The sequence below is a fragment of the Chiloscyllium plagiosum genome, chromosome 1 (assembly GCF_004010195.1).
Source record: "Chiloscyllium plagiosum isolate BGI_BamShark_2017 chromosome 1, ASM401019v2, whole genome shotgun sequence".
Classification (NCBI taxonomy): Eukaryota; Metazoa; Chordata; class Chondrichthyes; order Orectolobiformes; family Hemiscylliidae; genus Chiloscyllium; species Chiloscyllium plagiosum.
This window is the reverse complement of record NC_057710.1, coordinates 42153227-42178043: the sequence shown is the minus strand read 5'-3', so window position 1 is coordinate 42178043 and position 24817 is coordinate 42153227. Positions and strand designations below refer to the sequence as shown.

Below are 24817 nucleotides of genomic sequence, written 5' to 3'. Positions count from 1 at the left end.
ACCTATCACCTTCATCTCCTCCCCCACTGACCTATTGTACTCTATGCTACTCTATCCCCACCCCCACCCTCCTCTAGCTTATCTCTCCACATTTCAGGCTCTCTGCCTTTATTCCTGATGAAGGGCTTTTGCCCGAAACGTTGATTTCGAAGCTCCTCGGATGCTGCCTGAATTGCTGTGCTCTTCCAGCAGCACTGATCCAGAAATTGTCCATAGTGTCTAGGAATGTGCTGGCTATATGGATTAGCCATGGTAAATGTAGGTTACAGGGATAGGGTGAAGAACCTCATCTGGATGGGATGCTCTTCAAAGGAACAGTGCATAACTCAATGGCCTCTTTCCATACTGTAAGGATTCTATGGTTCTAGACAAGGACAGCATGTACACCACCTGTACGGTCTCCACCGAGTCTTGTACCATCCTGACTTGGAACTATATTCCATTTTTTTTTGTCATTGGGTCAAAATAATGGAACTACTTTCCTAACAGTGCTGTGGGTGTCCCTATACTGCAAAGATTGCAGCAGTTCAAAAAGACAGCTCTCCACTGTCTTCTCCAGGACAATTTAGGGATGACTATTAAATGCTGACCTAGCCTGCAGCACCTACACCACTAGAATAAATTTTTTAAAAAGTGAATAGCTTCACAGAAGATTTCTGGAAATAAAACCTGAAGTCACATCAACATTTCACTGCATTCCATTTTGCAACAACAAAACTAAGCATGCTCTGAAAGTGACTTTTTGTGGCAATCCCATACAATGTGATTACATTGATCTATGAATGAAGCTGACCATATGCTGGCATTCTCCAAGAAGGTGGTTACTAAAATGCAACCCAGTGTCATGGTGACAGAAATTTGGAAACAACACTGGCTAGAGTGTTTTGGAAGTTAGTGATAATTGTTCTGTTCACACTAATGAAGTGCTGTGTATCAGTATGAACTAGAAGTAGTTAAAGATTAAAATCACACAACATTAAACAAAATATTACATGTATTGTCTGCCTGCAGATTGTGCATGTTTTGAGCAAAATAGAACGTATCTGCAAATACAAATTCACCCTGTGTGTGTCTCTGTGTGCGCGCACGCGCGCGTGCATGAGATGGTGTGCACATTTGAGTGTATGTGAGAGTGTGTGTGTGAAGCTTGGTAGAGTGTGGGTGTGGTGGAGTATAAGTTTGTGAGAGGGTGTGCGCGTGGGTGAGTGAGAGTGTGGGGGGGTGTTTATGAGAGAGCGTGTTTATTAGAGAGGATTTGCATGAGTATGTGTGCCTGACTGGGAGAGAACACCCCTGTCTGGTGATTGCAGTGAAAGGACACATGTGCACAACAATCAACAGAATTTGCAGATACATTCTATTTTGCTCAAAGATTGCACAACCTGCCAGTAGTCAATGCAGGCAGTCAATACATGTAATACTTTGTAAATTCCATTTTGGAAATAGAACCACTCTGACTCAAAGGTGGGATACAGACAGACTCTGACCTCGCACCTTGAATGCATCGTCTGAGCCGAGATGTCATCCTTTTGTTATAAAACCTTAAGTTATCTCGAAGGTAACTTAAAAGAAGTTCTGGGATTTACATATTAATGAACCAAAACCTGAATTCTTAAGAGTGAAAGATTTAACAATCCAGGTTTGTTCAGTAAATCACTATCACTGTAAACTTTTGCTATAAATTCTGTGACGTATGATCTTATACTCCATGACCACCTGATGAAGGAGCAGTGCTGCAAAAGCTAGTGCTTCCAAATAAACCTGTTGGCCTATAATCTGGTGTTGTGATTTCTAACTTTGTCCATCCTAGTTTAACACTGGCTCCTCCACGTCATAGAAGTAGTTAAGGTGATGTTCAACTGACTATTCATTGTGACATGTGAACTCTTGAATTGACCAAACACCCTAATTACCTGCACTGTTCCATGAAAAAATTGGGAGTCCAAGTTAATCAAGGGAAACCTAATCTCCACATTAACATGTGTAAGTTTATTCACTATGTAACTTCAATGTTGGTGAAGCTTAGAAAGATGAGTGGAGTTCATGAAGTCATAAAAGCTCGCAATTTCCAGGAAAGACCTGGGAGAGAGACCCAAACAATAATAGAGACATATTCTTGTTACACAAATCTAAATGTCAGAGATGCAAAATGCTGTGAATACTTGAAATCTGAATTGAAAATTGTAAACACTACAAGTGTCTGTGCTGAGACAATTTAATGTTTAAAATCATTAATCTTTCATTAGAAATTTTTAAACTCAGTTACTGGTCAGCTAGAACATGAAACAAATATTTCATTCTGTTCCATGTCTAATTCATATCTAGCAACAAAGCAAGCTTCACAGTGATGTACTTTACTACTGAGACAATTCTTTGGCACAACAACTTGACTACATTATTTTCAGCTTGACATCAGCTATATGGAGAGAAAAAAAAGCAAGATTGCAGTAAAATCTTTAAACCACGAGGCAAGGGCAAAAAATTTTTTCTTTTTACCAGAAATACGTGCACGTCCAGACTAAAGAATAAAGATCAGTACCTTCTCCTATTTTAAAATTTGAAATATTATTGATATATTCTGATTACAACAATTGTCAAATTCGGGAGTGTTTTGCTTTATTGTAAAGATTGAGACATTAAACATTCATATTTTTGATTTGGAATTCCTTGGTTGAAATCAAAAGATAAATTTGCAGATGACACCAAACTTGGAGGTGTAATGGACAGCAAAGAAGGTTACCTCAGAGTACAACGGGATCTTGATCAGATGGGCCAATAGGCTGAGGAGTGGCAGATGTGAGGTGGTGCATCTTGGAAAGGCAAATAAGGGCAGGACTTATATATGTAATGGTAAGGTCCTGGGGAGTGTTGCTGAGCAAAGAGATCTTGGAGTGCAGGTTCATAATTTCTTGAAAGAATCACAAATAGATAAGATAGTGAAGAAGGTGCTTGGTATGCTTACCTTTTATTGATCAGTGCATTGAGTATAGGAATTGTCAGGTTATGTTACAGCTGTACAAGACATTGGTTAGACCACTATTGGAATACTGTGTACAATCCTGGTCTCCCTGCTATGGGAAAGATGTTGTGAATCTTGAAAGTGTTCAGCAAAGATTTACAAAGATGTTGCCAGGGTTGGAGGGTTTGAGCCTATTAGGAGAGGCTGAATAGATTGGGGTTATTTTCCCTGGAACTTTGGAGGCTGAGGGGTGACCTTACAGAGGTTTATGTAATCATAAGGGACGTGGAGAGGGTAAATAGATGAGATTTTCCCTGGAGTGGGAGGATTCCAAAACTAGGAGGGTATAGGTCTAAGGTGAGAGGGGAAAGATTTAAAAGGGACCTAAGGGGCAACTTCTTCACCATGTTTGGAATGAGCTGCCAGAAGAACTAGTGGAGGCTGGTACAGTTACAACATTTAAAAGGCATCTGGATGGATATATGAATAGGAAAGGTTTAGAAGAATAAAGGCCAAATGCTGGTAAATGGGATTTGATTTATTTAGGATATCTGGTCAACAAGGACAAGTTGGACCAAAGGGTCTGTTTCTGTGCTGTATATCTCTATGATCCTATGACTCTATAATACGTTTGGTAGATTTTGTGGCAGGCTGGGAAGCAAGTTGGGAATTTGTGTTGCAGACATTTCGTCCCCTGTCTAGGTGACATCCTCAGTGGTTGGGAGCCTCCTGTGAAGCGCTCCTGTGATCTTTCCTCCGGCATCTAACGATCCACATCCATGAACACCAACTAGCCACGAAACGACATGACTATCCTTAGCCACACACGCAGATGACAAGCAACATGAATTCGACTGGGACAACGCTACTATTATAGGACAAGCCAAACAGAGAACAGCCAGTGAATTCCTAGAGGCATGGCACTCATCCATAGATTCACAGGAGGCTCCTAAGCACTGAGGATGTCACCTAGACAGAGGACGAAACGTCTGCAACACAAATTTCCAGCTCGGCGAACAGGACCACAACAACAAGCACCTGAGCTACAAATCTTTTCTCAGACTTTGAACAACCAAGCAACTCCAAGCAGCCAAAATGTACAACTAACAATAATCAGTGAGTGTCCTTCATAGTGAGATGACTTGAATACAGGAGTGGGGATGTCTTCATGCAATTATACAGGGCCTTCATGAGACCACACCTTGAATATTATGTGCAGATTGGTCTCCTTAACTAAGAAAGGATGTTGCTGTAGAGAAAGTACAGCAGAGGTTTACCATACTGATTTCTAGGATGGCGGGACTAACAAAGAGGTTAAATTGGTTAGGATTATATTTGCTGGAGTTCGGAAAAATGAGAGGGGAAACTGTAAAAATCAAACAGGTCTTGATGGGCTGGGGTGGGGGATCCAGAATAGGGGTCATAGTTACTTAGGACTGAGACAAGAAATCTTTTCAGCCAAAGAGTAGCGAGCCTGTGGAAGTTGCTACACCAGAAGGCAGTTGAGGCCAAAATATTCTATGATTTCAAGAAGGAGATGGATGTAGTACTTGGGGGTTAGAGGGATGAAAAAGAACAAGGAAAATCAAGATCAGGCTATTGAGTTGGGTGATCAACTCAATGGCAGAACAAGTTCAAAGAAAGCTTTCTCCAACTCCTTTTTATTTTCAGCATTTCTACATGATATTGATCAAGTATTACAGCTATTTCATCTTGTTATGACATTGAAAAGTGGGAATAAATTAGCCTCTCTGGGCTTAAAAAAAAATCAGGATAAACAAATAGACTTGAGATATTGTGACAGAAGTGCCAGTCTTTTCTATTGAATTCATGAATACTAAAGTGGTTCCTGCATCCCATCTATGTGGATACAATTTGAATAATCTTTCAAATCAACCTGTTCAGTGATGTTATTACACCTTTGGAGCAGGTGGGATTTGAACCATAGTCCCCTGACTCAAGACAGGGGCAGTTCCCACTATGCCACAGGAACCATTGGATGCAGTTTGGAAGTATGATACATGACAAAAAAAAAAGTGATCTCAATATCTACACTTCATACAGTCTGCTTCTTTGGTGAGACATTTTTTAAAGATTTATTTTGCAGTTTTTTTTATCAATTTCAAAATCGCCAAACCCATTGGTAAAGTGGGCAATAGCTGAGCCCAAAGATTAATCCCATCCTTGGACTTGGTCACTTTTTAAAAATATTTATCAACACAATGTATCTTAATAGATGGTACTGGTGAAATATCAGTTGGTTTCTGTTTGGGTTAATAAATCTTATGGAAATACACTGTCAAAATATGCATGATGTCAAGAAAAAAAACTAAACCAATTTGGGTGTATTTTCACTACAAACACTTGCTTCCTTAATCATGGCTATAATGGGTTGCCTTTAGACAAACTTCTGCATTCACTCAATGAATTTATTTACTTGCCTCCCGAGACACCTAACTGCTAATATACAATAGCTAATATATTTCTTAACATGGGTTCCTTAAACTCCTCTTCCACACTTTGCTATTTTTGGAGCTTTTCTCCTTCTGACGTTAAGCCACTCAAGGTTTTTCTTCTGACTTGATTGTTTTGGAAACTACTAAAGTAGACTTGATAATTCACAGGCATTGTCTTGCTGACTTGCTTTCCTTTTCTCTCTACACCTCTCCAACCTCCACCCACCTGCCTGCAAAAAACCTGCACACTTGCACTGACCTTTTTGGATGGTTCTGATCTTCTAAAAGATTTTTTTTGTCTTCCTTGTCATAGTGCATGTTGTTGCTAGGCAATTTCCCAAATATTTCTTTGTTCTGTCCCAGTTTCTAAGCACTAAACTGTTAACATCAAATATTATAAGTCCCTAATTTTAATACATATAAGCAAATTTCCAGTCAATGCTACACCACTCTTAGAACTCATTTGAAACTAAAACTGCCTCCCCTTGATAATGTTCATTGAGTTGAAATACAAATCAAATGTAAAGCTATATATATATATTATCTAACCAACATGTTCAGAGATGTTCTAACACACTTCTGGAGCAAGTAAGACTTAAGCCTGAGCCTTCTGATCCAGATGTAGGGACATTATTACTTGTGCATACATACCCCTCTCAAACATAAAGGTATGCACTATTCTGTTCACTTTTTAACCCAAATTTCCAAATGATATATCCTGAACCTTTCAACACAGTAGTCCAGCATAAAACCTGTTTTGTTATTGCAAGAATGTATTTTTATTTTGGTAGTAATCAAACTTAAAAACTGTTTGCATTAAAAATTCTCTTTCAGTGTGATCTCTTTGGCCAATATTGCATCAGTTAAATGAGAAAATTCTAAACATTTGAAAATTTGAGAACATGTCACATGAAATCTGTAGTGCCATGCATCTTCTTGCATTTCTCCATTAAATGATCAATGGAAGAACAGTGCCACATCATTGACTGTAGCTGCTGGTGTTTGTTTTACAGGCAGACATCTAAGTGTAACATCTGAACCAAATTAAACAGCTGTGCTACTAGCAGATCGCTTTTTCCAGTTCTAAAAAAAGCTTCATAAATAATTTAAGCATGAATTCCAGGCTTTACTGAAATGTGAGGTAGCCGAGTCCCTGGTAAGCCTAAATATCACTATACTGTAAAGTCCCCAAAATAACTGCTCTTAACATGCTGCTACTGATTCCTTTTTTGGCTTCATTGTATAAATGGGCTAGTGGATCTCCTGTTTGCAGCAAGTACACTTTTTCAATAGCAGTCAAATTGAAAGCAAGCTTTTACTTCTTGAGTCTTGTAATTTGTATTACTTCAACATGTTGGACCTTGTGAAATATTTAACTCCATGATGTTTTGCATCTTTTTTTTTGAGCAATGAATATTCAGAGTTTTCTGTGAGGGGATTTATGTTATAGTTTGTTGCTGACATCAAGAATTGTTATCCATGGAAAAAATGGTTTAGTTAGGTTAAATGCTTAACTGTCCTTTGTAACTGCATATGTTAAGAGATTTTCTTTATTTTTTTGTTTAGATGCAATACCAAGTGCTGATCAAATCCGTATAACACCATCACTGAAAAGTCAGAAGGGATCTGTTTGGACAAAAAGCAAATTTAGTTTTGAAAACTGGGAAATTGAAGTTACTTTCCGTGTGACAGGGAGAGGACGGGTTGGAGCTGATGGTTTGGTAATGATCTGTTACTTTAGCAGAATACCTGTTCAGAATGATTGAGATGTTTGAAATTGTCATGCACTATTTTTGCCATCTCTCTCTGTTTAGGCAATCTGGTACACAGTAGATCAAGGATTAGATGGCCCAGTTTTTGGAGCAGCTGATTCATGGAATGGTGTTGGTATTTTTTTTGACTCCTTTGACAATGATGGAAAGGTATGTCTAAATTCAGTTGACTATATTTCACAAACAAAGAAGCAATTAGTAAAGCAATAAAATATTTTGTAAACATACGTTCCCTGCATTAGCAGTTATGAGTATACCATTCAACAGTATTTAATAAAGAAATGAAATTCAAACAAGAGTAAACCATATAGGCCATTGAGCCTACTCTGCTAGACACAAAAGTAACAACTGCACATCTCTAATTCACCCTTTATGCAATATCCCTAATTCTCTTTCCCCAAAAATAATACTACTCAGTCTTCAAGAAACTTTGTTCAACAGCATTTGTATTTTGCTATAACAATGAGATTTATTCAGTTTTAATCCAGAAGTGGTAAGGGTTTGGTTTTATATTTTTTTCATTGCTTCAGTTTTCACTAATTCCACCAATTATGGATCTTCAGGTTTTTCAGAGTTCATGTGTTAACAGACAAGGATATTAATCCATTGCATTTTGCCTACATAAAACAGGTTTGTGTGTGTGTGTGTGTGTGTGTGTGTGTATAGTTTCTATCATATGCAAATACATCATATTGTAAGTCTGGCTGCCACAGTCCAGTTGCTTAATAAATGATTTCCAGTTGTAGAGTCGCATCTAATGGATTTTCTTTTCTGAGGCAAGGAAGCACAGAATGGTTGAGTTTGAGTGGCGTGAGATGTGTTTGTTTGCAGTCTGTTAGCCATTCAGACATACGAAGATACCTGGCATCACACTGGTCAAAGGAGTTTGTACATACATTGCACCTTTCTTCAAAAAAATGGGCCATGGACTCGGCTGCATCCCTTTTCAATGACCTGACCAATTGGAACTCTCAGATCAGGCAGGAAGCTTAACGTTAACAGTTCTTGCTGCTTCTACATGCTAATGATGACCCAACCAATACCACCCTGTCTCATGCTACATAAAATGGTGCTTCTTTTCAAGTCTGTTTCTCAAGCCCTAGTTCTGTTGAGTACAAGATCAAAAGGTTCAACTTCTAGCAATTCTGAAATGAAGATCATACAGAGATATGAACTTGTCCAGGTTTGAGGGGGAATGGATTATTTAATCTGCTGCAAACTCGATGGGCTGAATGGCCTAGTTTTTTCGGTATATTTTATTGTCTAACTGTATGATTGTGTCATAAAATTTTATTTTGTATGTATAAAAAGAAACCCCCAACATACTTTTCTGTATCAGATGTTCTATTGAATCCATAAGCATTTGATCCATAGAATCTATTCAGTGTGGAAAAAGGCCATTCGGCCCATTAGGTCTACACCAATTCTCCAAAGAGTATTCCATCCAGACTTACTCCCCTAACCTATCACTGTAACTTTGCTGTCCACCTAACTTATGCATCCGTGGACACTATGGGCAATTTAGCATGGCCAATCCAGCTAATCTGCACATTTTTGGACTGCGGGAGAAAATTGGAGTGCACGAGGAAACCCATGCAGACACAGGAAGAATGTGCTAACTCCACACAGACTGTCACCTGAGGCTGGAATTGAACCCAGGTCCCTGGCACTGAGAGGCTGCAATGCTAGCCACTGAATCACCATGCCGCCACGACGTTTTGATGTTGTTTTTAATCGATAGACTTAAACTTTCAAAGTAAAATACTTAATTTTCTGAATGAAGCTGCCTTTTGTTGCTGTCAGGCATATATTTTATCAGATGCACAGCTCTTTCAGGATGAGATACAAACTGATCTCTAAAGTGGGATCTCAAATCTCTAAATTGCTCTGTGATAAGGGATCTGAGAGTGTATCGGATCTATATCTCTCATGTTTAGAAGAGCATTAGATGATCTAATTGAAACATTGAAAGGGTTGAAAAAAGATTTAAAAGGATGTTGCCAGGGTTAGAGGATTTGATCTAAGGGGGAGAGGCTGAATAGGCTGGGGCTGTTTTCCCTGGAGCGTCGGAGGCTGAGGGGTGACCTTATAGAGGCTTATAAAATCATGAGGGTAAATAAATAAGGTCGTCTTCCTGGGGATGGGAAGTCCAGAACTAGAGGGCATAGGTTTAGGGAGAGAGAGGAAAGATTTAAAAGGGACCTAAGGGACAACCTTTTTATAAAAAGAGTGGTGCATGTATGGAACGAGCTGCCAGAGGAAGTGGTAGAGGTTGGTACAATTGCGACAGTTAAAAGGCATCTGGATGGGTATATGAATAGGAAGGGATATGGGACAAGTGCTGGTAAATGGGACAAGATTAGGTTAGCATATCTGGTCGGCATAGACAAGTTGGACTGAAGGGTCTGTTTGTGTGCTGTAAATTTCTATGACTCTATATAAGAGCTTGAGAGAATTGATACTGAGAGTGTTTGCATTGGTCAAAGAATCTGAAATGCCGGCTGGATAAAGGACTTATCATTTAGGATTCAGATGAGGAAATGTTGTTTCAATTGAAGGTTTATGTATCTTTGACCATCCACAACCCTCAAAGGTGGAGAAGTCTCATCATTCAAGGCTGGGATAAATGGATTTATGATATCTCAAAGGCATACAAAGTAGGCAAGAACGTGAGGTTGGCACCCAAGATCATGCTGAATAGTTGAGCAGGCTGTACTCCTATTTATTGTGTAGTTTGTTAGTGTGATGAATAGGGTTCCAGATGAAATGATCCCTCATCTATGACTGTAGAGTCTATCTTTCTTGTGTGCCATTCCTGAAGGTGCATTGAATTCTATTGTTTGTTATCTCTAGATTTGACGCTTAATAAGTTGTGTAAATTTGTTTTTGACTTGATTTTAAGTGTTTGCTTTAATAATTTTATGCTTTACATTTAAGTTTCTTAGCCAGCACTAAGTTGTTTAGCAGTGGTAAAAGACTTTCTTTAGAATATTAAATACACCGATTACCAATTATTTTAATTATGTTGAAATGCTGACTTGAAATCTTTGTTTCACCAGTGAATTGAAGATGTTGTGTATTTGTTGTTTACATCTTGAATATTCCAATTTGAGATCTGAAGTTGTCTAGAAATTTTACACAATAAGAAAAGTTAACCTGAAAGTTTATTTTTGATTTGCAGAAGAATAACCCAGTAGTACTTGTTGTTGGAAACAATGGGCAATATCTCTATGATCATCAAAAGTAAGTATTTAAAGTAATTTCTGCAACTTTTTACATTAACGTAGATTCTGTTTTGACTGAAGCATGTTATTTGGTGATGATTGAGGGTGATTATTGATTATCTGACCTGGAAGTGCTTGAAGCTGAATGCCTGAGATAGCATGTATTTGATTCACTGGTATGCTTAGTTCATCTTTTTAAAAAGGTCTTCAACAAAGAGACTGTTGATGTGAATGAGTTTGGTTGCTTTACATGGTCAAATGTAACTAACTATTTTCTAGTAAATATCTTGGTATTGAAGCAAATTGTTCCATTGTTCAAGATCTTGTCTCAGACTTGAATCCAAATCCTTTTGACGTTGTTCAGCATAAATTTGTAGTCTAAATTGAACTTCTAACACAATATTAAGGAGGACCTTCCCTACTATTGTCAAACTGAGGACCCAGACAAGGACTATTTAAGTGTCACCAGGACTTGCACAGCAGCAGGAGAGCAGGGCACCATGCAAAGCTCCGAATAGCTTCTGTCCTGAATGCACCTTGTCTCTTTGGGAGCAATGGGCCTTTGATCAAATGCAGTCCATGTATGATCAAGGGACTGGACAGCATCATCTGGCTATGGTTTGTCTGCTGGAAACCCTTTATCCCATGACCTTGCACATTTACTTGCCTTTGTACTGGCTCTCTGTGCCAGCAGCTATAGACTCCTCTGTGATACTGTTGAGCACAAGATCTGCTAGTCTTTGTCTGGGCAAAAAGTGGTATCAGCCATGTTTTCAAGGTAAAGCCTGCTGGTTGTTATCCCTGTGATTTTGTATGTATTTAAGTAGAGCTGTCTTTGGTCATTTTGCAGTCTGTAAGTGTACAACATGATGTAGTTTGTGAACTTGTGTCATACTATGGTTGCAAGTAAGTTCAATGTTTCATTCTAACTCAAATGTTAACGAAACATGAACTAGAGCCAAGAATGCTGTGCCTCTTCAGAATTACCCAACTAAGATATATGAAAATTGATTTCCTCACAAATTACCTCTGTTCTGATTAATTATGATGTGATTGTATATGCAAAACAATGTATTTTTTTTTAAAGAAGCTTTCTTTAAATTTTTGGATAGGACAAAAAGCAGCAAATAAAACTGAATACCTAAATTTTGAATGCTTATTAATCAAAATGTAAGGAAGTGTATGAAAGTCGATCCCAACTTTATTTTTGATGGGTTTGACTTGTTATATTCCTCAAATGATTTAGCTTACTACTTGTGTTTTAACAATACAATAATTTACTTGCTTCTACAGTGATGGTGCAACGCAAGCATTAGGCTCTTGTCTGAGAGACTTTAGGAACAAGCCTTACGCTGTAAGAGCTAGAATTATCTACTACAAAAAAATACTGACGGTAAGTCTCTTATTTTGAACATATTGAAATGATTGTCACCTTGGTTTCTGTCTTATATCAAAGAAATCCGCTGTGAGCAATTAGTGGTTTGTGGGGAAATCCATGGTAAACGACAGCATCAAACGGTTTGTGGAAATAGCTCATTCGATCTTGTGATTTTGGTACAGGGCTAGTTCTTAGAGTATAGCTATTTAAACCTTAATCACGCAGTACGTTTTACAATTCTGTTCTTTTTATGTTTGTAGTTGGCTATATTTTGTCCATTTCATTTGATACTTTTTGGCCTGTTTAATTTGATTCTATTTCCTTGCCTGAATTGCTACAATCTGCAAATTTAGATTGAGCTCCATTTCAGAAAATCAATGAGAAACAAACAGTATTAGATAATCCAGGAAATTACAGGCCTGTGAACCTCCTCAGTGATAGGGAAATTATTGGAAAAGATTCTCTGGAACAAGATCCATAAGCACGTAAAAGCAAATGGAAAAGATTTGCGATAAGCGTGGTTTTGTGCAGGAGAGGTTGTGCCTCACTAACTTGATTGAATTTTTTGAGGAAATGACAAAGATGATTGTTGAGGGAAAAGTGGTTGATGTTGTCTACATGGAATTCAGTAAAGCCTAATCTGAGATTACTGCATTTGAGATTCTGTATTTTAATTTATATCCTAACTTCCTATATTCAGCTTTCAGGTCCTCATCTCTTTGTGTACCTGAATCATTGGTACCTATGTGTGCCATGACCACTGTCTGTTCACTCTTCCACTCCAGAATGTCCTGAAGCTACTCCGTGACATCCCTGGCACAGGAAGGCAACATATCACATTTGAAGCACCTGTTTGTGTGCCCTCCTATTGAATTGCCTATCATTATAACCCTGAACTCGTTTTCCTCCCCATCTGTGCAGCAAAGCCACCCATAGTGGCTGATGAAATTGGCTGATGTTGCTTTCCCTTGAGAGGCCTTCTCTGCCCTCCCCACCCTCCAATATTACTCAAAGCCATACATCTATTTCAGACAGGGATGACCACAGAGTATTCCTGCATGTCCTTCCTGAACCTATTACTTTGGCTACCCATTCTCTTTCAGCCTGTCTACTACTCACCTGTAGTGTGACCACCTCGCTAAACATCCTTAGCTTCGCAGTGAATCCATCTGCAGATCCACTTCGGGAAAGCAGTTAGCCAGTAGCTGCAACTGGACACACATCTTGCACATGTGGTCATTAGAGAGACTAGAACTAGAGACCCTTATTTCCCACACTGCGCAAGAGGATCATACCAAGGGGCTGCAGTCTCCTGTCGTGACCTCTCTAGATTTAAGCTAGTTATTCCATTCAAGAGAGTTTAATTAAGCTAGGGGGACTCTCCACCTTGCCACCACCATTTCATTCTTCAAAATCCAACTCACTATAGTTGCCTTGACTACACCGTTTCAATCCCTCCTCTCTGTATGGACTCCATTCCATTCTCCTAGTTTCTCAGTCTTTGTTGCATCTGTTCTGATGAACTTCCCTCCACAGGGGTGTTTCTGATGTATTTACCATTCCTGATGAAGGGCTTGTGCTCGAAACATTGATGCTCCTGCTCCTCAGATGCTGCCTGACCTGTGCTTTTCCAGCACTACACACTCGACTCTGATCTGTAGTATCTGCGGTCCCCTATTTCTCCTAGTATGTATTGAACTGAGGACTCCACTGTTCCAAAATAACACCACTCAGGTCAGGTACAGCAGATATGCATCTGGCAAATCTCCATATGATTTCCAGTCCTAACAACTTACTGATGTTCATGCAAAATGTCTATGTTCATTAAACACAGGGTCCTTGTATTTTCTCATTTTAATTGAAGTCCTTTTCTTAAATACTCCAAACTCTTTAATCGAATTAAACTACGTCATTCTGTTGTGAATATCATGGTTTTTAATCAATCTTGTACGTTTTCAGAGACATAAATTAATACTGGATCAAAAATAAGGATTATCAAACATGGCTTATCTCATATACTGGCTAATTGACTCAATGAGTCTAAACTATTTTTATGGAGCATTATGAAAGCCTATATGCCTGCTCTGTGAAGAAATAAAGCTGTGAGAGCAAGTTGTCCTACTTCTCCATGTTGACTATTGTGAACCATTGCCATTTATTGTGAATTTTATACCATTTGAGTGTTCTTCTCTTGGTTGACCTTTGCTTCAAAGATATCAATCTATGTACTGGATAAGTGAGAACTTCTATAAAAAATCTATCATAGACAAAATCTGTATTAGATATAGCAGGTGCCAATTGATTCAACATGACAGCTCCAATTTATTTTCTTTATAAAAATACCAACATTTGAGTAAACCCCGGACTGCAGAAGTTCAGAACACAGCTCACAATTGCCTTTACGGCAGTTAGGGATGAGCAATAGTCTTTAGTCTAGGGACAATTGCCTCTTAATGACTCACATTCGCTTGCCTCGCGCAATTACCGATATAGCCAATTTTATATTGGGTGTATTATACAAATCCATCAGCCAGGTTTATCTCAAATAAAATTCTTATTTTGGAAACAAGACTTAGTTGAAAAATGTGTAAAGTCGATTAAGACATGGTTGCAAATATTAAATTATATACACCATTCTAAATAATCCCAAAACACAAGGCAATTCATGAAAAAATAAAGAAATTAATCTCTGCAGAACAATTTTCAAACACGTCCTGTGGCTAATAATTGTTGGATTTTGAGGGAAAAAGGATAAGGTGTGAAGTGTTCAAGGTGGCTCTCAGTCAGCATCCTGGCACATGTAAATTATTATCAGCAAACACAAGGTGTTGTGACTGGAATGTTCAAAAATAGTTCATTTCAGTTTTTGCAAGCTATATCAGGCAAACATTTGAATCAGGGTTTTGCGTTCCTAATCTGGAGCCCCAAAGGGTTTTCTGAGAGAGACTGGATTAGCTTGACACTTCTCTTTTCCAACAAACTGAACCCAAACAGAACTAAAAAAAAGTGCAAAATAAAGCCAAAACCCACGGAGGTGATTTCAGTAAATCTAGCAGTTCCATAAGCTTGGCTATTTAGAAATCATATAGTTTAAGTTGACTAATAAAAGATTATCGGGAATGGAAAGGGGGCCTCAACGTGAGGCCTCAAATGAATTATGTAGGGTCTTCAGCATTGTGTGTATTATGTTTTTTGGTGTTAAATTGTATTCTGAAGATCTCTAGTTTCATTAGGTAGAAGCATTATACTATCAATTTATCTGTGTTCAATTGACAAGCAAAGGTATCTTTATTCAGTTATATTCACAGCATGTCTCATCAAGATTGAAAAGAAAATATAGCCAATCTGTTAAAATTTAACCAAAACGGATTTAGACCAATTATTGTACATGGTCATCAGAATCTTCAAAAGACACTCAAAAATACATGTCCTGATCTTCTGTTGTAGGTTATGCTACATAATGGCTTTACTCCGAATAACGATGATTATGAACTTTGTGCCAGAGTAGAAAATATGATGCTTCCACCCGAAGGTTATTTTGGAATCTCTGCAGCGACTGGTGGTCTTGCAGGTGAGTTTCTAGCATAAACATAATGTGCATTTTTTTCAAGACCTGCAGAAAAGTTTGTTTTAAGTAGTGAATTAACTCATTACAAATGTCACAATTAGACTTTCACATGTTGATTTGTTCTTGACAGATGATCATGACGTCTTGTCCTTTCTGACATTCAGACTTTTGGAACCTGGCAAGCCAGTGGTAAGATTTAAAATGAACATTAATTGAAAAAAGCTGCATGATATGTGCAAATACAAGATGCAACAGTGTGTTAGCTGAAAAGTAAGAATATGCGTAAATTCTGAAGTAGTAATAAATTGAAGGAGAATGGGAAAACTGAAAATGAGCACGTTTTGGCAACTTGCTTATAGAGGATTTTTTTTCCTAATATTGTTTTATTACAATAAGGTACAACCTTCTTTTGCTTGAAGCTAGTATATATTTGATTCATTTATTTTTTAAAAAAGTGACTTTAATGTAAACATGGAAATTAGGAGCAGGAATAGACCATTCGGCCTTTTGAACCTGATACACAGTTTGTTATTATGGCTCATTATTCCTGCTTTCTTCCCCATACTTTTTAATGCCTTTATATCTTACTCCTTGAAAGCACTTCAATGTTTTGGCCAGAGAAAGTGGTCAAGGCTGAGAATTCCACAGGCTCACCACTCCCTGGATGAAGAAATTTCTCCTCAATTCAGTCCTAAATGGCCTACTATTTATTCTTTGACTGTGTCCTCTGGTTCTGGATTCCCTGGTCATCAGTAACATACTTCATCCATTTTACCCTGTCTAGATCTGTTGTAATTTTCTGTTTGGGTTCATCCCCTGCCACAACCCCATTCTTCTAAACCCCAGTGAATATAGTCTGAAAAAATGCAGTCTCTTTTTTCATAATCCAGTCCTGCTATCCCAGGAATCAGTTTGATAAACCTTTGTTGCAGTCTCCACAGCCAGAACATCTATCCATGTGAGACCAAAGCTGCACATAGTACTTCAAGGCCTTGGTGAAACCACATCTATACAATTGCAACAACACACACACTCCTCTTGCCAAGATACCATTTGCTGCCTGTACCTGAATACTTTCACTCAGCGATTGGTATACAAGTTCAGCCAGGTGTTGTCAAATCTCCCTCATCCCCACCTCCTCTTGCCAACCTATTGCCTTATCTGCCTTCCTGTTTTTGCTGCCACCTTGAATACTTTTACATTTATTCACTTCATCTAGCATGTATTTGACCACTCGTTCAACTTGTCGAAATCACACTGAAGCCTCTCTGCATTTTTCTCACCATTCACTTTTCCATGCAGCCTTGAGTTGTGGAGATGAGCATTTAGTTCCCTCATCTAAACCATTAATGGTATTCATTGTCTAGCAAATTAAATTTTTGAATTGCCTGAATGGACTAACTAATTACACTTCATGTACTGAAGTAAAACATTTAAATAATAAATTGCTTGACCTTTGGAATTGCCTGTAAAATATTACAGTAATAATGGACTTTGAACCATTATTGTCATCCTAATGATCTCCTAATTTTTGTTTCAGATTTATTTTTACTTATTCTGGTTTCCTTAATTGTTGTTCTTTCAGTGCTATTAGTGTTTTGAATGGGAGGGACTGCATGTTTAACTGTTTACTGCAAATTAGTATTGAAGGGAAATATAAACATTCAACTAAAAACTGAAAGAACTGCTGAAAATCAGAAACAAATACAGAAATCCTGGTGGATTGAAAGTCTAAAATATTCTTAAGTTTTATTTTGCACTTGTGCTAAAAAAGAACATTCTGCCATATGGTTTAAAGTATAAGTTACTTCCATAAGGTGGTTAATCAATTGTGCTTTTTAGCCTGACAGGTGCTGGAAAAGCACAGCAAGTCAGGCTCCATCCGAGGAGCAGGGAAATTGACGTTTTGGGCAAAAGCCCTTCGTCAGGAATAGAGCTCTATTCGTCTCTTCCTGTTGAAGGGCTTTAACCCGAAACATCAATTTTCCTGCTCCTCAGATGCTGCCTGACCTGCTGTGCTTTTCCAGCACCGCTCTAATCTAGATTCTGGTTTCCAGCATTTGCAGTCCTTGTTTTTACCTTTTTTAGCCTGACAGTTAAGTCTTAAAACATGTTAATATAAATAACTTATTTCTTATCCTTTCAGTTAGTAACTGGAAGTTTAATTTTTTTTTAGATATTTTCGAATCACCTTGCTCAGGTTTTCTTTTCTTTTATTCACTCTGGAATGTGGGCCTCGCTGGCTGGCTAGTATTTATTGTCTATCCATAGATGCCTTTGAGAAAGTAGTGGTGAGCTGCTGCCTTGAACTACTGCGATCCATGTGCTGTAAATAGTCCCACAATAACCTAAGGGAGGTAATGCCAGAACTTTGATCCAACGACAGTGAGGAAATGGTAATATGTTTCTAAATCAGGTTAGTGAGTGGCTTGGAGGGTAACATGCAGGTGTTCCCATCTGTTGCCCCTGTTCTTCCAGATGAAAGTGGTCATGGGTTTGGAAAGTACTGTTTAAGGAAGTTTGAATTTCTGCAGTGCAGCATATAGATAGGATACGCTTCACAAGCTGGTACTGAGCATTGGTGATTGAGGGAGTGGATTCTTGTGGATGTGGTGCCAGTCAAGCGAGTTGCTTTGTTCTGAATGGTGTCAAGCTGCTTAAGTGTTTATTGGTATTACACCCATTCAATCAAGTAGGGAAGTATTCTATCATCCTCCCGTGCCTTTGAGATGGATGAAGAGCTTATGTTAGAAATGTTGAATGTTCTGCTCCTGAAAGGTTGCCTGTGCTTTTCTAGCACCGCACATTTTGACTCCGGTGGTGGACTGGCTTTGGGGAGTCAAGAGATGGCTTATTCACTGCAGTATTCCTAGTGTTTGTCATACACTTGTAGCCATCTTTTATTTATATGGCTAGTCCAGTTGAATTTCTGACCAATAATAACCCCAAGGATGTTGACAGTGGGGCATTCATTAATGGTAAAACTATTGCATATCAAAAGCTGGTGGTTAGATTGACTTTTATTGGAGAAAGTCAAGCACCTGAGGATGGCTAGGCCTCTAGAGCAAGTGGGAGTTGAATCCAAAACCCCTTGCTCAGTGGTGAGGATATTTCTCCTGTTCTTCAAGAGCCCTTAATTTATTTATATTTTAAGTTACCACTCACTATGGCGACCTTTATGATTTTTGCAGTTGAGCTATTGAGCAGTAGAATTGAAGAATTCCAAAGCAGTAGTCAGCTGCAGAACTGAAGCATGAAATTAAAATGCTATTTATTAGCTCTACTACCATGTACTATCTAAGTAAGCTGTATATTCTCAAAATTGCGCAAGTTGTATTATGCTGAAGGCAGTGGTGGAGAGATTGCATCTGACCTGACCTCAAAGTTCAAGGTTGCCCAAGTATGAATTCCACGCCAGCATACCTAATATATGAATGTAAGCTGCAGCAACTACCATGTGGAAGAAAAAAAATCCATATTCTTATTAATTAATACTAGAAAAATAATTATTCATTGTTTTTCAAATTTCTCATGAATATAGCTGTAAGCGAAGGCACGTATCCATTTTTAAGTCTGGAATTTAATGGTAATTGCTTGGATAAAATCAACGCAACAGTGTACTACTGAAACATTCTATTTTTGGCATATAATTGCTCTTTACCTAATAATCCTTTTGAATTTTGCTATCTGTACTTTGATTTTTCTTTGGAAAATGCATTTAGTGTTTCAATCTCAGACAATACAAGTTATCACTGCATGTATTTGCTGCCATTTTGTGCAAATAGGAGGGAAACCGGATCTGTTGGCAGTCACAGGGTCTTTTAAGAACGTTAGAATTTTGGCTTCAAATAATGAACTGTTAGCAATGGCTAAATTAATATCTCATTCTAGTTAACACCACATATCTGAATTCAAACTTTTTTTCTCCATACTTCTTCCCCAGTGTTAACAGCTTATCTAAGACCTTATTCCCCAATACGAACAATGCTGTCCTCAGTGCAAATCCACAAAAACTACTCTATTTATTGTCCATTATACCATTTCACTGCTTTGTTGGTTGAAGTCAGCTGATTCAGCAGACTGTAAATTGAATTGGGGTTGTCCTTTTACAGGTATGATTTGATACACTGTCTCATGATTTATTTAGTTATCAAGCCATGTTGAATGTAAATATTTTTCTAATGAGCATTCTTATGCTTTATACTCATTTGCTGAACTATGGAACTGTTGTTCCTCTGTACAGTTGCTGTGGCAATGTAACTAAACTCATAAGTAGTTCTGTTGGCCGAGCTGGAAATTTGTGTTGCAGACGTTTCGTCCCCTGTCTAAGTGACATCCTCAGTGCTTGGGAGCCTCCTGTGAAGCACTTCTGTGATCTTTCCTCCGGCATTTGTAGTGGTTTGAATCTGGTTGTCAGTTCCAGCTGTCCGCTGCAATGGTCGGTATATTGAGTCCAAGTCGATGTGCTTATTGATTGAATCTGTGGATGAGTGCCATGCCTCTAGGAATTCCCTGGCTGTTCTCTGTTTGGCTTGTCCTATAATAGTAGTGTTGTCCCAGTCGAATTCATGTTGATGGCATCTGCGTGTGTGGCTACTAAGGATAGCTGGTCGTGTCATTTCGTGGCTAGGTGGTTAAAATCTTCTCACAAACTTTAAACTCATAAGTAACTTAGCCAGTGTGATTTTTGAATTAATATCCCTATATTACACTCTAAAATGGAAAAACATTATTGATATCTGATTATAGGAGCCTGCTGATTTGACAATTCCCCAAGAAGAAAAAGAGAAGTATCGAGAGGAGTATGAAAATTTCCAACAGGAACTTGATAAAAAGAAAGAAGAGTTTCAAAAAGATCATCCTGATATGCAAGGAGAAGCAGGTTGGGAGGATTTTTTTTTGTTTTTAAAAGAAAACAATCTGATTTTAAATTGGTGAACTGTTGGGTTTTGTCGTCTTGTCATTTATAGTTGAAGGAAATGTTTCTAATTTTAATGTAAATTATTTTTCCCTGAACGGAGGGGTACTGGGGGAGCTGAGTTTTATGTCACTGATTAGTGCGATAATATTTATCAAAAACTTCCAGGCATAAATTACATCACTTAAAAAGTCCATCCTTCAAGTGCATGTCAGAAGACTGTATTGTGTGTTACCATTTTATTTCTACAATTTCAGATATCCAAAATATTTGCCTTTGCACTGTACCACATTCTCTATTATATTCATAATTATTAGAGCTGAATCTCAACTCTGTTGTAATACAACACTTCTAAAGTTGCTAAGCAGTTTCAATACCATTATCAGATTGACCACTGATAATTATCAGTATATTGACAGGTTTTTTGACCAAAAGAGAGCATTATGTTCTTGCACAATCTTGTCTTTCCCTATGTTCTCAAATTTCTGAACAGAGAGTGATGAGAAGTGCTGAGCATTTTTATATCCCTCTTTAACTCTGCTCAATATAACACTAATTGAAATGGCCCTATTACAAGCCTCACTAAAATTTACTGACTGCATAGGTCAGAGAATTAATTTAGAAACTACTTGCTTTGTGTGATACCGTTTCTCACTAAAAAAAAACATTACTGCCATAAGAAAAGTCTCAAAATAAATTTTTTTGAAAGGACTCCAATTGTCATTTGACAATCTACTTACAAATGTAGAACTTCAATCCAGTAGTTCATAAACTGCTGTTAGGTTCTGATCTCCAGCGTCTGCAGTCCTCACTTTCTACTAGTTGATTTTAACGTTACTGCAAACCCTCTTCCAAGGATGCCTACCTTGAAGTTCTCCTCTCTCTATATCACCTTCTCCCTCAATCCTTTCTGACTTATCACCTTTTCCCTCACCTTCACCTACCTATTGCATTCTCAGCTGCCTTCCCCCTAGCCCCACCCCCCCCTCCCATTTGTGTCTGTCCCCCAGCCTACAAGCCTCAGTCCTGATGAAGGGCATAAGCCCGAAATGTCAATTCTCCTGCTTCTCGGGTGCTGCCTGACCACCTGTGCTTTTCCAGCACCACACTCTTTATCCTGTTGAAATGGTTCTACTTTTAAGAGATTTTTAAACTGTATCTAAATATCTAATCTTTTTTCAGGTCTGTGAGTTAACTTTACTTTTATGGCAGGCAGTCCTATTGGAAAGACCATTTAACAGTAATTTAGGAACATACTGTCCTGGATGTGGGTTTGCTGGCTGAGCTGGAAGGTTCGTTTTCAGACGTTTTGTCACCATACGAGGTAATATCTTCAGTGAGCCTCGGAATGAAGCACCAGTGGTGTCGCCCGCTTTCTATTTATATGTTGGAGATTCCTTGGGTTGGTGATGTCATTTCCTTTTTTTTTTCTCGGGGATGGTAAATGGGATCCAAGTCAGTGTGTGTTGATAAATGTCCCGGTTGGATCCCTGAGGAAAAGAACAGAAAGTGACAACACCATAGGAAATGATGTCAGCACAGGAAATGACATCACCAACCAAGGAAACTCCAACACATAAATAGAAAGCAGGCTACACCACCGATGCTTCATTCAGCAGCTCACTGAAGATGTTACCTAGTTTTCAGACATTTTGTCACCATATGATCATTCCAGCTCAGCCAGCAAATCTACATCCAGAACCGCAATTTGAGCTACAAATCTTCTCAAACATACTGTCCATTAATTGTCTAATAATTTAAAATAGTTGGTCAAACATTGGTATTTGCAATCCTAAACTGAGAGTTTCTCTTGGGTATGTTTTGTAGTGAATGTAAATAGTTATGTAAATGGAAAATAGTAAACGCATTCAAGTATATGGAATACAACAAAATTCTTTTATATTACTGTAGCAGATATATTTGAAACTGTGAATGAGCGAGAATTGAGACAAATCTTTGAAGGTCAGAATCGCATCCACCTTGAAATCAAACAGTTGAACAAACAACTCAACATGATTCTGGATGAACAAAGGAGGTATGTCTCCTTAGTGACAGAGGAAATGGCAAAGAGGGGGACTAATACAGCACCACAAGCAGGACAGGTATGTACTGCAGTATATGGTTCTAGGTTGTTATTTCAAAATAAAAGTTGTACTCCAAATGCCTAATTTGGGGGAGATAAAGGGCTGAGGGGTAAACTATCAGCAGTGACTCAATGACAGCACTCATGCAAAGTTAATTCACTTGTGTTTTATACATATCAATTTCACATTTGCTCTTTGGGCTGAAAAAAAACTGTCTTCTGTGTCCACAACTTGGTGTTGATTTGGCAGTGTAACTAGGACAGATCCAACCCTCCAATCCAGCACCGCCTTCTTGAATTTACCCTACCTTCCCACCTATCCGCTCCACCTTCCTTCTCACCTATCCGCTCCACCCTCCATTCTGACCTATCACCACCATCTCCACCTTCATCTACCTATCTCATTCCCAGCTACCTTCCCTCCCCNCCAACCAACTCCTACTTATCTCTGCACCCCCCCCCCCCCAACCACCCCATTCCTGATGAAGAGCTTATGGTCGAAATGTCAACTCTCCTGCTCCTCTGCTGCCTGACCGGCTGCACTTTCCCAGCATCACACCTTTTGACTCTGAGTATAACTAGGACAGCCTATGAAAACAGTTGATTTCCCCCAGACTCTCTTGAAGCTGAGGTGAGTGTAGTTGCCACCGCTAAGGAGAAGATGCTGGGGAAGCTGAAAGGTATGAAAGTGGATAAATAACCTGAACCAGATGGACTACATCCCAGAATTCTGAAGGAGGTAACTGAGGACATTGTAGGAAATTTGGTAATCTTTCAGCATTTATTGAAATCAACTAGGGAGCACAAAATTATGCAAATATTCTCTGGTCTGTTTGCATACTGCTTCCTATTTCAGTGGCTTAGTGTAATGCGTGAGTGAGGAGATAAACTACTCAAGTGTATCCGTTAAAAGAATTCAACTTTTGTCTTTTCTTTGTTTTTGAAGTTTGAGTTCACTTCTCTCTACTACTCTCCTGCATAGCATTAAACAAACATCAGGTTTAATTCAACAGGCACTGGGTGAAGCTTTTGCTGCTGTTGCCCATCAATATGTGTTAACATCCAATTTGATGAATCGTCAGCAAGACATTTCCATTTCGAGACCAAATATCCTTCTGTAACAACTCTAATTCAGTGTAAATTGGAATCCTTGTGGACACGTTTTGAGTGGTGCATCAGTGCTAGAGTGAGGTTGAATCAAACCTCACCACCACGCCTAACTCCGCCCCCCGGCCGAGTTCCGTCACCGCGCCTAACCCCGCCCCCAAGCCGCGTTCCGCCACCACGCCTAACTCCGCCCCCCGGCCGAGTTCCGTCACCGCGCCTAACCCCGCCCCCACGCCGCGTTCCGTCACCGCGCCTAACTCCGCCCCCCGGCCGAGTTCCGTCACCGCGCCTAACCCCGCCCCCAAGCCGCGTTCCGCCACCACGCCTAACTCCGCTCCCCGGCCGAGTTCCGTCACCGCGCGGGTGAAACTGAGAAATAAGAAAGGGATAATCACCTTATTGGGGTTGTAGTACAGACCCTCTAATAGTCAGTGGGAGATTAAGAAACAAATTTGTAAGAAGATCTCAGTTATCTGTAAGAATAATATGGTGGTTATGCTAGGGGGTTTTAACTTTCCAAACATAGACTGGGACTGCCATAGTGCTAAGGGTTTAGATGGAGGGGAATTTGTTAAGTGTGTGCAAGAAAATTTTCTGATTCAGTATGTGGATGTACCTACTAGAGAAGGTGCAAAACTTGACCTACTCTTGGGAAATATGGCAGGGCAGGTAACTGAGGTGTCAGTGGGGGAGCACTTTGGGGCCAGCAATCCTAATTCGAATAGTTTTAAAATAGTGATGGAAAAGGATAGACCAGGTTTAAAAGTTGAAGTTCTAAACCGGAGAAAGACCAATTTTGACGCTATTAGAAAGAGCTTTCAAAAGCTGATTGGGGGTAGATATTCGCAGATAAAGGGACAGCTGGAAAATGGGAAGCCTTCAGAAATGAGATAACGAGAGTCGAGAGAGTATATTCCTGATAGGGTGAAAGGAAAAGCTGGTAGGTATAGAGAATGCTGGCTGACTAAAGAAATTGAGGATTTGGTTAAGAAAAAGAAGGAAGCACATGTCAGGTATAAACAGAATAGGTCGAGTGAATCCTTAGAAGAGAATAAAAGCAGTAGGAGTATACTTAATAGGGAAATCAGGAAGGCAAAAAGGGGACAAGAGATTGTTTTGGAAAATACGGTTAAGGAGAATCCAAAAGATTTTTACAAATACATTAAGGACAAAAAGGTAACTAGGGAGCGAATAGGGCCCCAAGGCAGCCAATGTGTGGAGCCAAAGGAGATGGGAGAGATGCTATACGAGTATTTTGCATCGGTGTTTACTGTGGAAAAGGTAATGGAAGACATAGAATGTAGGAAAATAAATGGTGACATCTTGCAAAATATCCAGATTACAGAGGAGGA

At 39.0% G+C, this 24817-nt stretch overlaps 1 protein-coding gene across 1 annotated transcript in view; it reads left to right on the top strand.

Annotated features, from left to right (window-relative positions):
- lman1 (lectin, mannose-binding, 1) overlaps positions 1 to 24817 on the top strand; it is a 66409-nt gene that overhangs the window by 14767 nt on the left and 26825 nt on the right. Inside the window, exons 2-9 of the mRNA XM_043680460.1 lie at positions 6982 to 7136; positions 7230 to 7337; positions 10369 to 10430; positions 11705 to 11804; positions 15237 to 15360; positions 15488 to 15546; positions 20107 to 20239; positions 22187 to 22377. Of these exons, the coding sequence (XP_043536395.1) occupies positions 6982 to 7136; positions 7230 to 7337; positions 10369 to 10430; positions 11705 to 11804; positions 15237 to 15360; positions 15488 to 15546; positions 20107 to 20239; positions 22187 to 22377 (932 nt within the window). The remainder of the gene's footprint in view (positions 1 to 6981; positions 7137 to 7229; positions 7338 to 10368; positions 10431 to 11704; positions 11805 to 15236; positions 15361 to 15487; positions 15547 to 20106; positions 20240 to 22186; positions 22378 to 24817) is intronic.